This window comes from Choloepus didactylus, chromosome 3 (genome assembly GCF_015220235.1).
Source record: "Choloepus didactylus isolate mChoDid1 chromosome 3, mChoDid1.pri, whole genome shotgun sequence".
Taxonomy (NCBI): Eukaryota; Metazoa; Chordata; class Mammalia; order Pilosa; family Megalonychidae; genus Choloepus; species Choloepus didactylus.
This window is the reverse complement of record NC_051309.1, coordinates 94,868,864-94,882,234: the sequence shown is the minus strand read 5'-3', so window position 1 is coordinate 94,882,234 and position 13,371 is coordinate 94,868,864. Positions and strand designations below refer to the sequence as shown.

General features: G+C 40.9%; 1 protein-coding gene across 2 annotated transcripts in view; it reads right to left on the bottom strand.

The window, feature by feature from the left end:
• Positions 1-6,765, bottom strand: part of LOC119529632 (polycystin-2) — a 66,518-nt gene extending 59,753 nt beyond the window's left edge. The window contains exon 1 of one of the 2 annotated variants that reach the window (XM_037830228.1): positions 6,097-6,765. In XM_037830228.1, the coding sequence (XP_037686156.1) occupies positions 6,097-6,694 (598 nt within the window). In that variant the 5' untranslated portion in view covers positions 6,695-6,765. The remainder of the gene's footprint in view (positions 1-6,096) is intronic. The other variant, XM_037830226.1, reaches the window with a different exon arrangement.
• Positions 6,766-13,371: the final 6,606 nt, after the last annotated feature.

Sequence of the window (13,371 nt, the reverse complement as noted above, 5' to 3'; positions counted from 1 at the left end):
TATAGAATTAGACAAGAAAAGGAAATAAAAGGCATCCAGACTGTAAAGGAAGAAGTAAAATTTTCCCTATTTGCAGACTACATGATCCTCATTCAGAAAACCCTGGAAAATCCACAACAAAGCTACTAATACATGAATTCAGCAAAGTGGGGTTGGGGGGTTGGGGGGTTATACAAGATTGACACCCAAAAATCAGTAGTGTTTTTATATACTAGTAATGAACATCCAAAGAAAAAATCAAGAAAAAATTCCATTTATAATAGCAACCAAAAAAATAAAATATCTAGGAATAAATCTAACGAAGAATGTAAAGGACTTGTACATAGAAAACAAGACATTGCTGAAAGAATCAAAGAAAACCTAAATAAATGTTAAGACATTATGTGTTTATGGATTGGAAGACTAAATATAAATAAGATGTAAATTCTACCCCAAGTGATTTACAGATTCAACATAATTCTAACCAAAATCCCAACAGTCTTCTTTGCAAAAATGGAAAAGCCAATCATCAAATTTATATGGTAGGGTAAGGGGCTCTGAATAACCAAAGCCATTTTGAAAAAGAATAAAGTTGGAGTACTCATACTTCCTGATCTTAAAACTTATTACAAAGCCACAGTAATCAAAATAGCATGATACTCGCACAAGGACAGACATGTAGACTAATGGAATCAAATTAAGAGTTCAGAAATCAACCCTCACATTTATGGTCAACTGATTTTTGTCAAGGATGTGAAGTCCACTCAATGGCAAAAGAACAGTCTCTTCAATAAATGGTGCTGGGAAAACTGAATCTCCATGTGTAAAAGAAAGAAAGTGGACCCATACCACACATGGTACACAGAAATCAACTCAAAATAGATCATAGACATAAATATAAGAACAAGAACTATAATATTCCTAGAAGAAAATATAGGGAAGTATCTTCAGGACCTTGAGTTTCTTAGATTTTATACCTAAAGCACAAACACTTAAAAAAAAAAAAAAAGTAGAAAAACGGAAACTCACCAAAATTAAAAACTTTTGCATCTCAAAGGACTGCATCATGAAAGTAAAAAGACAACCTACTCAATGGGAGAAAATATTTGAAAACTACATATCCAGTAAGGGTTTAATATCCAGAATATATAATGAAGTCCTACAACTCAATAATAAAAAGACAAACAATCCACTTAAAAAATGGGCAAAAGTCTTGAATAGGCATTTTTCCAAAGATGATATACAAATGGCCAGAAAACACATGAAAAAAGGCTCAACATCACTAGCTATTAAGGAGATGCAAATCAAAACCACAATGAGATACCTTTTCATGCCCAGTAGAATGGCTACTATTAAAAATATGGAAAATTTCATTGGAGAGGATGCAGAGAAATAGGAACACGCCTTCATTGCTGGTGGGAATGTAAAATGGTCCAACCACTGTGGAAGACAGTTTGGCAGTACCTCAGAAAGTTAAGACTATAATTACCATATTATCCAGTAATCCCACTTCTAGGTATATACCCAAAAGACTTTAAAGCAAGGACACGAACAGACATTTGCACACTGATGTTCATAGCAGCATTATTCACAATTGCCAAAAGATGGAAGCAAACAAGTGCCCATCAACTGATGAATGGGTAAATAAAATGTAGTATATATGTATGATGGAATATTATTCAGCTGTAAAAGGAATGAAGTTCTGATTTATGTGACAACATGAACCTTGGAGACATCATGTTGAGTGAAATGAGCCAGACACTCACATACATGCAAAAAAGTATGACCTCACTGATATGAAACAGTTAGAATAAGCAAACCCATAGATTCTGACTACCTAGAATATAGTTTACCAGGGAACATGGTGGGGGTAGGGAGTGAATGCTCAAGTTGTGCAGAGTTTCTATTTGGGTTGATTGTAAAATTATGGTAATAGATGGTGAGGATGGTAGCACAACATTGTGAATGTAATTAAGAGCACTGAATTTTCTATTTCAATGCATTTAAAAGGGAAAATATTAGGTTGTATATATGTTACTAGAATAAAAATTTAAAAAACAACAAAATAAAGAACTATACAACACAAACAGTGAACCATATTGTCAACGATGAGCTATAATTAATAGTACAGTTATAAAAATATGGGCCATAATTTATTAGTTCCTATTCAATTTATCAATCTACGGCAGAGTTTCTCAACCTCCACACTACTATTTGGGGCCGGATAATTTTTTCTTTTGGAGGGCTGTCATTTGCATTGTAGGATGTTTAGCAGTATCCCTGACCTCTATCTAGTAGATATCAGGTGCACAACTCCCCGCATCCTCCTCGACTTTTGACAACCAAAAATGTCTCCAGGCATTGTCAAATTCCCTTGGGGTGGGGGCAAAATCGCTCCTGATTGAGAACCTGTAATCAAAGATAATGCTCTGCTGGTAATAACACTGAATTCTGAAGCTTCCAGACATTTACTCTCGAGCTGCAACCAGGAGTGGTGGGTTGGATATCTGCAGTCTCTGTGTGGTGCCATCTACACTTTTTCAGTCTTTTTGAAAGCATGGATCTTTTTATGCCTCAACAACCTTCCCAATAACTGAATATGCTCTTCTTTAGACATTAAAGGGAAGGCAGGGAAATGCAGGTTAAATAGACTATGGCAAAATAATATGGTGATTAAGTCCATGTTGGAGGGCTACTTATCAAATACCAACTGCACACCAAGCTCAATGTCAAGTCCAGAGAAATCATGTTAGGAAAAATAAGGGCAAATTTATATCACTTGCACCCCATCACTAATGTGGCAGAGATTGCTAGTTGTCTATCAAAATCCCTTTCTCCCCCCCCCCCCCCACACACACACGGCTGCATTTTCCAGCCTCTCTTGCAGTTACTCTTGGTCATGTGACTAGGATTTTTGTCAGCGGAATGTATGGGGAAGTGGGCCATTTCCAGGATGAAGTCTTGAAGGAAACAGCAGCTGAGAGCCTCCCTCACACTCTTCTTTCCAGCAAAACCTGGATGTGGCAGTTCCGCCTCAACCATGCAGACAATGACTGGGCCCTGGGAGAGCCACACAAGGCAGGAGCCTGAGTACCCGAATAACCATATAGAGGAGAGCTGCTGTGAACGTGGCATGCCCTTTTTGAAATTTTATGTGAGCAAGAAATTAACTTCTTGTTCTTCAGGGCACTGATTGGGCACTGGGGAGTCTATTTGTTATACCTTAGCTCACTTAACCTATAAAGCTAATACTTTGTGGCTACTCCGGGAGCCAGAAGGTGGGGGGAAGGGGAAGGACCCTAAGGATCTGTCTAAAATAGCAACCAGGAACTGATTTTAACAAGTTGATACATCTATAAAACACACTTAACTTTAGAAATCCAGAAATTCTGATAACTCAAGAAGAGTACCAAATTTGATCTTCATACACTAAAAAGAGTTTGCCTAGAAAAGAATAAACAAGATTGTCAGGGATACCTTTAAGTTTGGGACACTGTCGTTCAGCCACCCTTCTCTCCAGGCCTTCATCACTTCCTCACAGGTTGTCTCCTATGTGGTCTTCCTGCCTCCATGTTTCCCTCTGTAACCTCTCTGCACGTTATATTGCCAGCCTCATATTCCCTTTCACCATGCTCTGCTGCTTAAAATCTCCAACAGTATCCTAATATTTAGAGATAAATTCTTAATGCCTTGGTAAGAAACAGTGCTTCCCACAATCAGGCCTCAGATATTTCCTCTGTATTTCTTTGCTTTGGCTACAAATACTAATCTGCCTACTGTCCAAGGTTGAAAAACAACTGTTTGCATTTCATCTTGGATTCATGTCATTAAACAACCAACCCAGAGTATGTTAAAGCTAGAAGGGACCTTGGAGAGTGGGTCTAATTCCTCCCTTTTATAAATAAGGAACTGAGATACAGGAAGTTTGTTTGAGTTGTATAAAGTCACAAAAGCAGGAAACCTCCTCCAGAGCAGCTTTTCTTGACCACTCCAAACCGTAGTAATCTTTCCTATCTTTAGAAATTGCAAAACGTACGTTCTATTGTGATTCTAGGGCACTGCTCACATAGTGTATGTAAGACTTGGTATCCCAAGAGGGAAAAAAATCCTCATCCACGGTTATTTATTTTTTCTTTCTTGGTTTCTACCACAGGATAATAGTGATGTGCTACTCTAGTTTATTTCTTCTTATAGCACCTAGCATAGAGCTATCTTCACAGTAGGTGCTAAATATTTAATGTCACTTATTTAATAACTGACAAATGCCACTTAATTATATTTATTCTTAAAAGAAAGTAATAAAATGGAATTTATTTTAAAATTTTCTATAATTAAGACCATCAGACCATCAACATGATTTTATGGTTTTAAGACTAGGAATTTATTTGGTATTTCCTGCAAATTTTCTTTAAAAGAAATAAACTTGAAGCTCAAATAAAATATGCATATTTCATTTCATTATATTCCACTATTGAGTTTATTCAAAAAAGGTTAAGTATGTCATCAAATACTTAATCCAAGTTAAAAGGATCATGTGACATCATTATTTATTAACTTTATAAAAAACTTCTCTTTCACTTCAGTGAATATTTCAAAGTGCACACTTAAAATATTGTAAAATAATACGTAATTTGTTTTAAGAGTTTTGAATCTTGAAAAGTATCAGAGCATTTTATTAATGTATTTACACAGATTAATCCAAAAATGATATTTTATCCCCACCACACCCTGAATTTAGTCTAAGTATTTATGTGTAAAGAAGTACCAAAATATATACTTTAAAGTTTATGATTTAATTTATAATATTTTTGAAGCATTCACAACACATCATGCACTTGCTAATTTTGTACATGCTTTATCTCATTTTCAATTCTCTCCCTAAGTCAAGAGCTAAATATGATGATTATTTCTTTTTTTATATAGATGCAGAAATTGGGTTTCAGAAAGGTTAATTAACTTGTTCAAGGTCACACAGCCAGTGAGTGATAAAACTGGGATTTCAGTCTAGGCCTGACTTGAACTTAATCACATTGCTATAATACCTGGAAATTTTTATGTGGAGTATTTTCAAAATTGACAGGAATGGAAAGGAAGGGAAGGGAAGGGAAGAGATGGGATGCAAGGAAAGGAAAAATTTGAAAAGAAATGAGACTGGAAACTCCTAAAAGTGTAGACAAAAATAATTTGGATGGTGAGAACAACACAGCACTTTTCCAAGGATGCCTCTGGCAAAACTTTGCAAAAACAGGATCTCATTTGCGATTGGAAAATTCGTGTCCTCTTAACAGGCATTAGCAAATTTGAAAATTCCTCTCCTGCCTTTTGGAGAGTTGGACCCTTTGAATTCTGACATATTTATCAGCTGGTACCTGGTGACTTCACCATTTTGGTAGAATTTCAAAGTATATCAACTTAGTTATTTAAAAACATACTTTCAAGCTGTTTTTTTGTTTTTTTTTTTTCTTTAACAATGTAACCCTTTGTTTGCAACTGTTTCAAAAATGCCTAGAACTAAACATGGCCAAATAGCTGTTTTCATAGATATTATTTCATTCTAATGGTAATGATATCAGCAGCTCCCTCTCCCCAAAAGAACCACAACACAACATCACTAAAACTTCTCCATCAGTGACAACCCAACAACACTCCCACAATTGGGTAACATTGTACTGCTACCCTTTCCAGAAAGGGATAGGGGGCAATCCAGCAGCAAGACCAGAGGAAGATCACACACAGAAATTTCATTTTGAGTTTGTGATATTAGCAAATATGCACTTGCAACCACCATTCGTTATACTAAAAGAAATAATCATTCTTTCCTCTACAAGAAAAAAAAAAAATCCCAGATATACCCTTTCACTCTAATGTGGCTTTCACTTACTTTCAGAAGTAAAAATAAAACATTAGGAATATGCTGACATATCCTAAAAGAGGGAGGTATCCAATAAATATCCACCAACTTGGGCGCCAGTGGAATTCCGCGCTGGGTACGGGAAATAGAGCATAATTAGCAGAGTGGGGTGTGAAGTGGAGCCCGGGAGAGCTGCCGGAAACAGGCGATGGCTCCGGACGGTGCCGGCAGTTCTGGGTCGCGCGTCAGCCGCTGCGGGCTCTTACCTCGCAGCCCGCGTACCAGCCTCTTGGCCCAGGCCACTCGGGGCGGCTGCCCGTCCAGGGCGAGGTGGCGATGCAGCGGGTCCCCGCCGCCGGCCGGGCTGGGGCACGACGGGCCCTGATCCTCTAGCCGGCGCCGCCTCCCGCTCGGGTGTCCGGCGCCGTGGTAGCCCCCCAGTCCCCGGCCGCCGGCGCCCCCAGAGCTCACGGCTGAGGAGGCAGCCGACCTCCGGCTGCCCGGGCGCCACTCCACGTCCATCTCCACCACCATTCCCCCTTCTTCCCCTTCCACCTCTTCTTCCTCCTCTTCCTCCTCCTCCTCCTCGGCCTCGAAGCCCGGGTTATCCCGGCTCCATGCCTGCCTCGAACAGGACGAGAGAGGCGGAGAAGGAGAGGCCGAGGCTCCAGCCGGGGGATCCCGCGCGGCCGCCTGCCGGATGCGCTCCATCTCGATCTCCAGGCCCCTCTGCTCGCGGAGGGGAAGGCCGGCGCCCACTGCCGCGCTGCCCGCCATCAGCCGGCCCGGGCCCGCCGCTCGGGACGCCGGCGGCCTCTTCGGGTCCCCGGGCTGCTGCGGCTGCACGCGGCTGGAGTTCACCATCGCGGTCACTGCCCCGCGCGCCTTTGCGCTGCGCCCGCCACAGGAGCCATGTTCTTTTCTTCCAGGGGCCCGCCGCCTGCTCCCCGCCCCCGACCTCCCCGCATTCCCGCGTCCCTCGCCCGCCCTCTCAGCCCGGTTCTCCACCCCTCGCCTCGCCCCGCCTTGCCTCGCCCAGAGGCCGTGGCGCGCTGCGGGGGGAGGCGCGAGGAAGCCGCCCCCGCGGCCGGCGCTCTCTGCGAGCGCGCCCGGGTCCGCGTTCCAAGTGGAGTAGGAGCCCGGGCGCGGGCGCCCACATTCCATTCGGTGGAGGGGCTCGGGAGGAAGCGAGTCGCTGACCCGCCTGTCCCCTTGCGGGGAAAGGGCTCCTGGAGCTGTCGCTGCCTTCCTGATCCTGAGATAACGCTTAGGTGCACGCTAACCGCAAACCACCTCTGCCTCGATTTACTGCGAGAAAGAGAAATCCCTTTGTGGGATGGTATGAATTAGCGAAATCCAGACAGCTGCAGTCACCAGCGGAGGCAGAGAAATCTTTCCTCATTTGGAAACCACTGCCTGACTTCCTCTGCCTTCAGCGGCCCTCCTCTCCCAGATTCTGCCTCTTTTCTACAATCCTTGGTTGGCTCCTCTCTACATACATATTGGAGATCCCAAGGATTCAGCCTCGGGCCTTTCAGATTGTCTGCCTGCCGACACTCCCAGCGTGATCTCATTTTCCCCAGTAGCCGACACTGGTCTCTAAGTAATAGAATCCACCATCAGGCCCCAGGTCCAGAACTTTATTTCCACTCTACTGAATATATCCAACTCGATGCTCTGAAGTTGTCTCCAACATTACCTGTCCCAGACTCACTTTATTATCTTTTCCCTTCTTCCTTTAAATCTACCTTATCTCCTGTATCCCGGTTGAATTTTACGGCATCACTGTCCTCCACGCTTTCCAAGCGTCTCTCCATAATATGCTCTTGTTATCCTCCACCTCATCTTCACCAAATCTTGTTGCTTCTGCCTCACAAATATGTCATTGATAAGACCTCTTTTTCTCATTCCGTTACCAATGAGTTAGTCCAGGGTCTTGTAATGTCTTGATTCATTTCACATCGGTCTCTGTCAATTCTGCCTCCATTCTACACCCCAGCATTCCCATTTGCTTCCAGAATTATATCCCGGAACCAAACCTGTTCAAGGCTTAGAAACTTCTGTGGGCTTCCAACAGCTTAAAGGATACAGTTTAATTTCCATAGATGGTTTAGGAAGTTTTTATAATCTGCTCCCAATCTGCTTCTAGCATTGTCTACCCTCCCTTACGTGCTCCAGTTCCCTGATGCAGCATAGTTATTTGTTGTTTCCCTGTGTGCTAATAATGCGCTGCTCATATTTAGGTAATGATGTCTATCTGTGGTCTGATTCTGCCCTTCATTTATTTAGGAATCCGAGTCCTTCCCTAAATTGAGCTTCTTGAAGGCATGGCTAGAGCTAGTCATCAATTCATTCTGAAGTCATTTAACGTGACTGAGTTAGTAGCTGCTCATGTAAAGAGAGAATGATACAGTCCCTGCTTCAAGAGGAGATACAAATAAACCAGAGATTACCTACTGGGAGATAAGGGTTATGATGACTGTCATCGGAGAAACCTCAGGTGTCCCAACTAGCAGTGCCAGTACTGCAGAGTGGAAGGATTCTCAGACAGGTGGTCAGAGGAGAGCCAGTCCTGAGAAAAGACTACAGAGTCTGAGTCAAAGGGTCCTGATGGAGAATAAGCCTAGTGCAGTGCTTTAAAAATGTGACCTGAAGACAATCAGCATATCTTGGGGGCATTTGTTAAAAAAAATATGCATTCCCAGTCCCCACTCCAGCCTATTAACTCAGTAGCTCCAGAATTTCAGGCCTGAAACTCCAAATCTTCTTAGAGGATTATGGGGCACACTAAGTTTGAGAAGCACCAATTTGTTCCAGATGGAAGGAGTTTCATAAGACATTTTCAGCAGTGATGCTATCATCTGGACTCTCACACTTAGAAGAAACTTCACGGGTCCAGAAGACTTGCTCTTTGGTTTATGCCTGTAGTGTGATAACTCAGTGCATTATGATTAAGTGTAAAGACCAGGGCAGACTGCCTGGGTTCAGATCCTTCTTGTTCACTTACTACCTGTGTGACCTTGTGCAAGTCACGTTACCTCCTTGTGTCTGCAAAAATGGAAGTAATAATAGTACCCATTTCAGAAGGTTGTTGTGAGGATTAAATGAATTGATACATTTAAGGCATGTGGAACAGTGTCTGGCACATGATAAATGCTAATGCATTAGCTATTATTAGTTCTTAATGACAGTAATTATTTTTATCTATTATCAATGTTTATAATCTTTGTCTCTACCAGACAAACAAACAAACAAACAAAAAAGATTTCTTGAGGACAAAGGCTCCATGCCCAGCACAGTGGATTCCATAACAAATACTTATTGAAAGCTTGCTATGACCCTCACGGGCCTTACATTCTATAGGGATTTTTTTGAGCGAATGAATGAATCTACTCATTTAATTCCAGAATTGGACCTTTGGACTTTTCATGTACAGCCCTTTTTAACTTTTATATATCACCCTTCCTCTTCTGGGATCCAAGTACCCTCGAAATATCTCATAACCACCTCCTGAAGCTATTATAACATCACTGCTCAAAATGCTGTTTGCAATTCGGTGATATTTGTTCTGCCACGGTAGTTCAAGGTTTAGAAAAGAGCAGACTACTGTTTAGTTTACTCTTACTATTTTTTGCTAGCAAGTTTGTAGTCCAGAGACACAAGGAGGAGAATAGTGATGGGAAAAGAATAATATCAAGGAATAATAAACAAATTAATCTAATAAACATCTATTTATGGGGTTCCATTCTGTGCTTTTACTATGCATTGTAAATAACATTGTTATTTTAGTTAGAATGTACAAAGCAAAATGAGACACCATTTGGACAGATCCTGCATAGAATTATAATCTCACAGGAGAGATACATACCATGAATTTAAATAATAATAGAAGAAAGAATGCAATTTTGTATCAAGTCAATAGTGAAGGTTTTCCAAACAAGAGGAGGTTCAAGAGATAGATCACTTAGGTTGGCCTGGGTGGGGGAGGTAGGCAGGGCCAAATCAGGAAGGCCTCAGATGCACGTCAAGGAGTACATACTTTATTCTGTAGTTGTTAATTAATAACAATAATATTCCTTTTTTTCATTGTCAATTATTTAAAACAAAATCTGGCAGCATTCTTCCTGAGACTATGCCCTCATCCCCAAAATAATTCAGATGATTGAAAATGTATCCACACATATATAATTCAGAGTTAGATGTGTGCTTACCCAAAATTTTAGTTACAAATCATCACAAGAAATGTTATTTTTTTAAAAAAATGCACAGCAGTATTTTTTAATCTAATTTAGATAATATTTGGTGCAGTGTACCCTAAATTTTACATTCCAGGAGTTTCATCACTGGTTTAATCTTAGTTTTCAGAAACCCTCCACCAGCCATCCAATATGCTTTTTGTTCTAGTACCTATCCATTCTTTCTGGCTTACTAATGTTCCCTTTCATTCTTTTTCCTTAATATGTTTTCCTTTTCAGAGTTTCCAGCTTTGCTCAAGCAGGCCCTGAGGCTGTAAATGTCTCTCCTTGCTCATGGAATTCCTTCCTTTAATACCTATCTTAGTACACCACTTCTCACAAGAGGTTTTCTCTTAGTAGATAAGTGAGACGTACAAACTCATATTTTTCTTCATCTGATTGGGACTGGCATAATCCTGTTCTCATGTGACAATATTCAATAACCTACAGGCTCTGAAATGCTGTGTGGGTTAACAAAGCTTGGAGGATATTTGGTGTTGTTTCATCTGGGTACACACTATTCAAACACTAACTCTTACTGCCACGGCAGATACTCAGAGAAGCCCTTTTAAAAGGCAAGCTTAGAAAACAGTCCAGCCCAATTTAATACTTAGTATTCTTGACACCTCTACCTTCAGTATTATTAGAGTTGCTTTTATTTTCCAGTGTGAACTGGTGAAACAGACAAGAGTTGAAGTACCGTGGGTCCTTCAGTCTCCACCTTCAAACGGAAATCCAAAAAGAGTCTCTGGCATGTGTGGTGTTGCTTAGCAATCCACCCAAACAAACATGTTTCCCCTTCAATTATTTTCCCAGTCCTTACTTATTCAAGAACATTGTAAAATACATTTTTACCACTTGACATCTGAAATCATTAGAAGGAAATTTGGTGTTTGGAGCTTTATGAAAAGAACTGCTAACCACAGTGAAACTTTATTTTATTTCTCATTTTTTCTGCTCTAATAATGCAAGGCTAGGATTTGTGGTAGACTTCTCCATGTCAGAATATTTTGGCTTGGTTTGACTTGCGTATGTCCCTATCCCTGCAGAGATTGTCTTGGCACCATCGTTGGCTGGCACTGTGGTCTTGATGACCTAACTCTTTATCTCAGTTTTCTTCTCTGAGTAATGGGGTTAAAGACCCACCTTACAAATCCCCACCAAATTCTTGTTGAAAATATAATGAAGGAATATTAATAAATTCCTCAAACACTTATTGAGTGTCCACTAGATGCCAGGCACCATCTTGGATTCCAGGCAGACAAAGATAAGACATGATCCCTACCTTCAAGAACTCAAATCTTATAAATAGATTGCCTGAAATATCCTTACATCAGTCCCCAGCCCTCTTCTACACCTCATAAAAACTTATGAATCCTTCTAGACTCAGACATCATCTGTTCCAGGAAACTTCCTTAGCCACAATCCTGGCTCCCAGCCTGAATTTATTTGACCCTCTCCCCTATAAACCTTTTTCAAAATACTTATCTCTTTCTATTCAATGTATCTGTTAACAGTTGTTTCCCTGAGTAGAACAAAAGCTTCTGGAGAGCAGGGACCTTGACTTATTTAGTTTGCTATTTAAGTGGCTCAGAAGCCATTCTCTTTTCTTATGGTAACAGTGATCAAGTTCTTGGGGAACACACTCCCCCATTCTGACCCAATGTGTGACTCAGGTGCTGATACCACCTCTAGCTCCCAAGTGGTGGGCAGAGTTCGCAAGCTGGGCCAATCAAAGAATTATATCACCTCTGGCTATTGTAACCAGCATTTAAGATTGGGCATGGAATCCAGTTCTGTTCAATGAAAATCAGGTCAGACCTTTTTTTTTTCCAACCTGTTAGAAAAGTTTTCTTCCCTTAGATTTGGAGTTATAAGGATGTAAACTCAGACAAGCTGGCAGCCAAAATGTTGACACAAGGTGGAGGGGGCTGGGGAGAGGGATTGGGGAAGGAGAGATGGAGCCAACAAAATATATATACATAAATACATATAATGTGAAGACTGGAAGAGTATCAACATTGAACTAATGATTATGTTCAGGTGGCCATGCTATTTAAGAACTTTGTGAGATACATTTTTATCATTTGCCACCTCCTATTTTTGTCAGATGCAAATATGGTATTTATCATTTATGTTTTATCCAACCTCAAAAGAATTCTGAATAATGTGGGACTAAGAACAGAGTCATTTGGCATGTTGAAAGAGGCTTTCCTCTTTTTTTTTTTTTTTTTTTTTTTAATCTTCATTTTATTGAGATATATTCACATACCACGCAGTCATACAAAACAAATCGTACTTTCGATTGTTTACAGTACCATTACATAGTGGTACATTCATCACCCAAATCAATCCCTGGCACCTTCATTAGCACACACATAAAAATAACAAGAATAATAATTAGAGTGAAAAAGAGCAATTGAAGTAAAAAAGAACACTGGGTACCTTTGTCTGTTTGTTTCCTTCCCCTATTTTTCTACTCATCCATCCATAAACTAGACAAAGTGGAGTGTGGTCCTTATGGCTTTCCCAATCCCATTGTCACCCCTCATAAGCTACATTTTTATACAACTGTCTTCGAGATTCATGGGTTCTGGGTTGTAGTTTGATAGTTTCAGGTATCCACCACCAGCCACCCCAATTCTTTAGAACCTAAAAAGGGTTGTCTAAAGTGTGCATAAGAGTGCCCACCAGAGTGACCTCTCGGCTCCTTTTGGAATCTCTCTGCCACTGAAGCTTATTTCATTTCCTTTCACATCCCCCTTTTGGTCAAGAAGATGTTCTCCGTCCCACGTTGCCAGGTCTACATTCCTCCCTGGGAGTCGTATTCCACGTTGAGAGGCTTTCCTCTTAACCAATGAAAACCAATTCACTCTTTTAGGTGTCGCTTAAAAACTTTGAATCCAACTGTAGTTTTACTAGCTCAGATTTTCCAAAAGGATATCAGAATGTTTTGTTTCAAATACTTTTTGATACCTACATGAATGAGTCTTATAGGATTTCCCAGCTCTAATAGACTGCTGGTTTGGAACCCAGAAAATGCCATGTTCTTTTAATTCATTCTTGTGGGTGCAGACCTATTGTGAGTGGGCCTTTTGGTGAGGTTATTTCAATTGAGATGTGACCCATCCCATTCCAAGTGGGTCTTAATCCTTTACTGGAGCCCTTTATGAGAGGAGGCAGAAACACACAGAGAGAGAAACACTTTGGAGATGCTAAGAGAGAACCCATAGATGCTAAGAGAGAGAAATGCCTGGAGATATTGAGAGGCAGCCATTGCAACCAGAACTGGGAGAGAAGGATCAG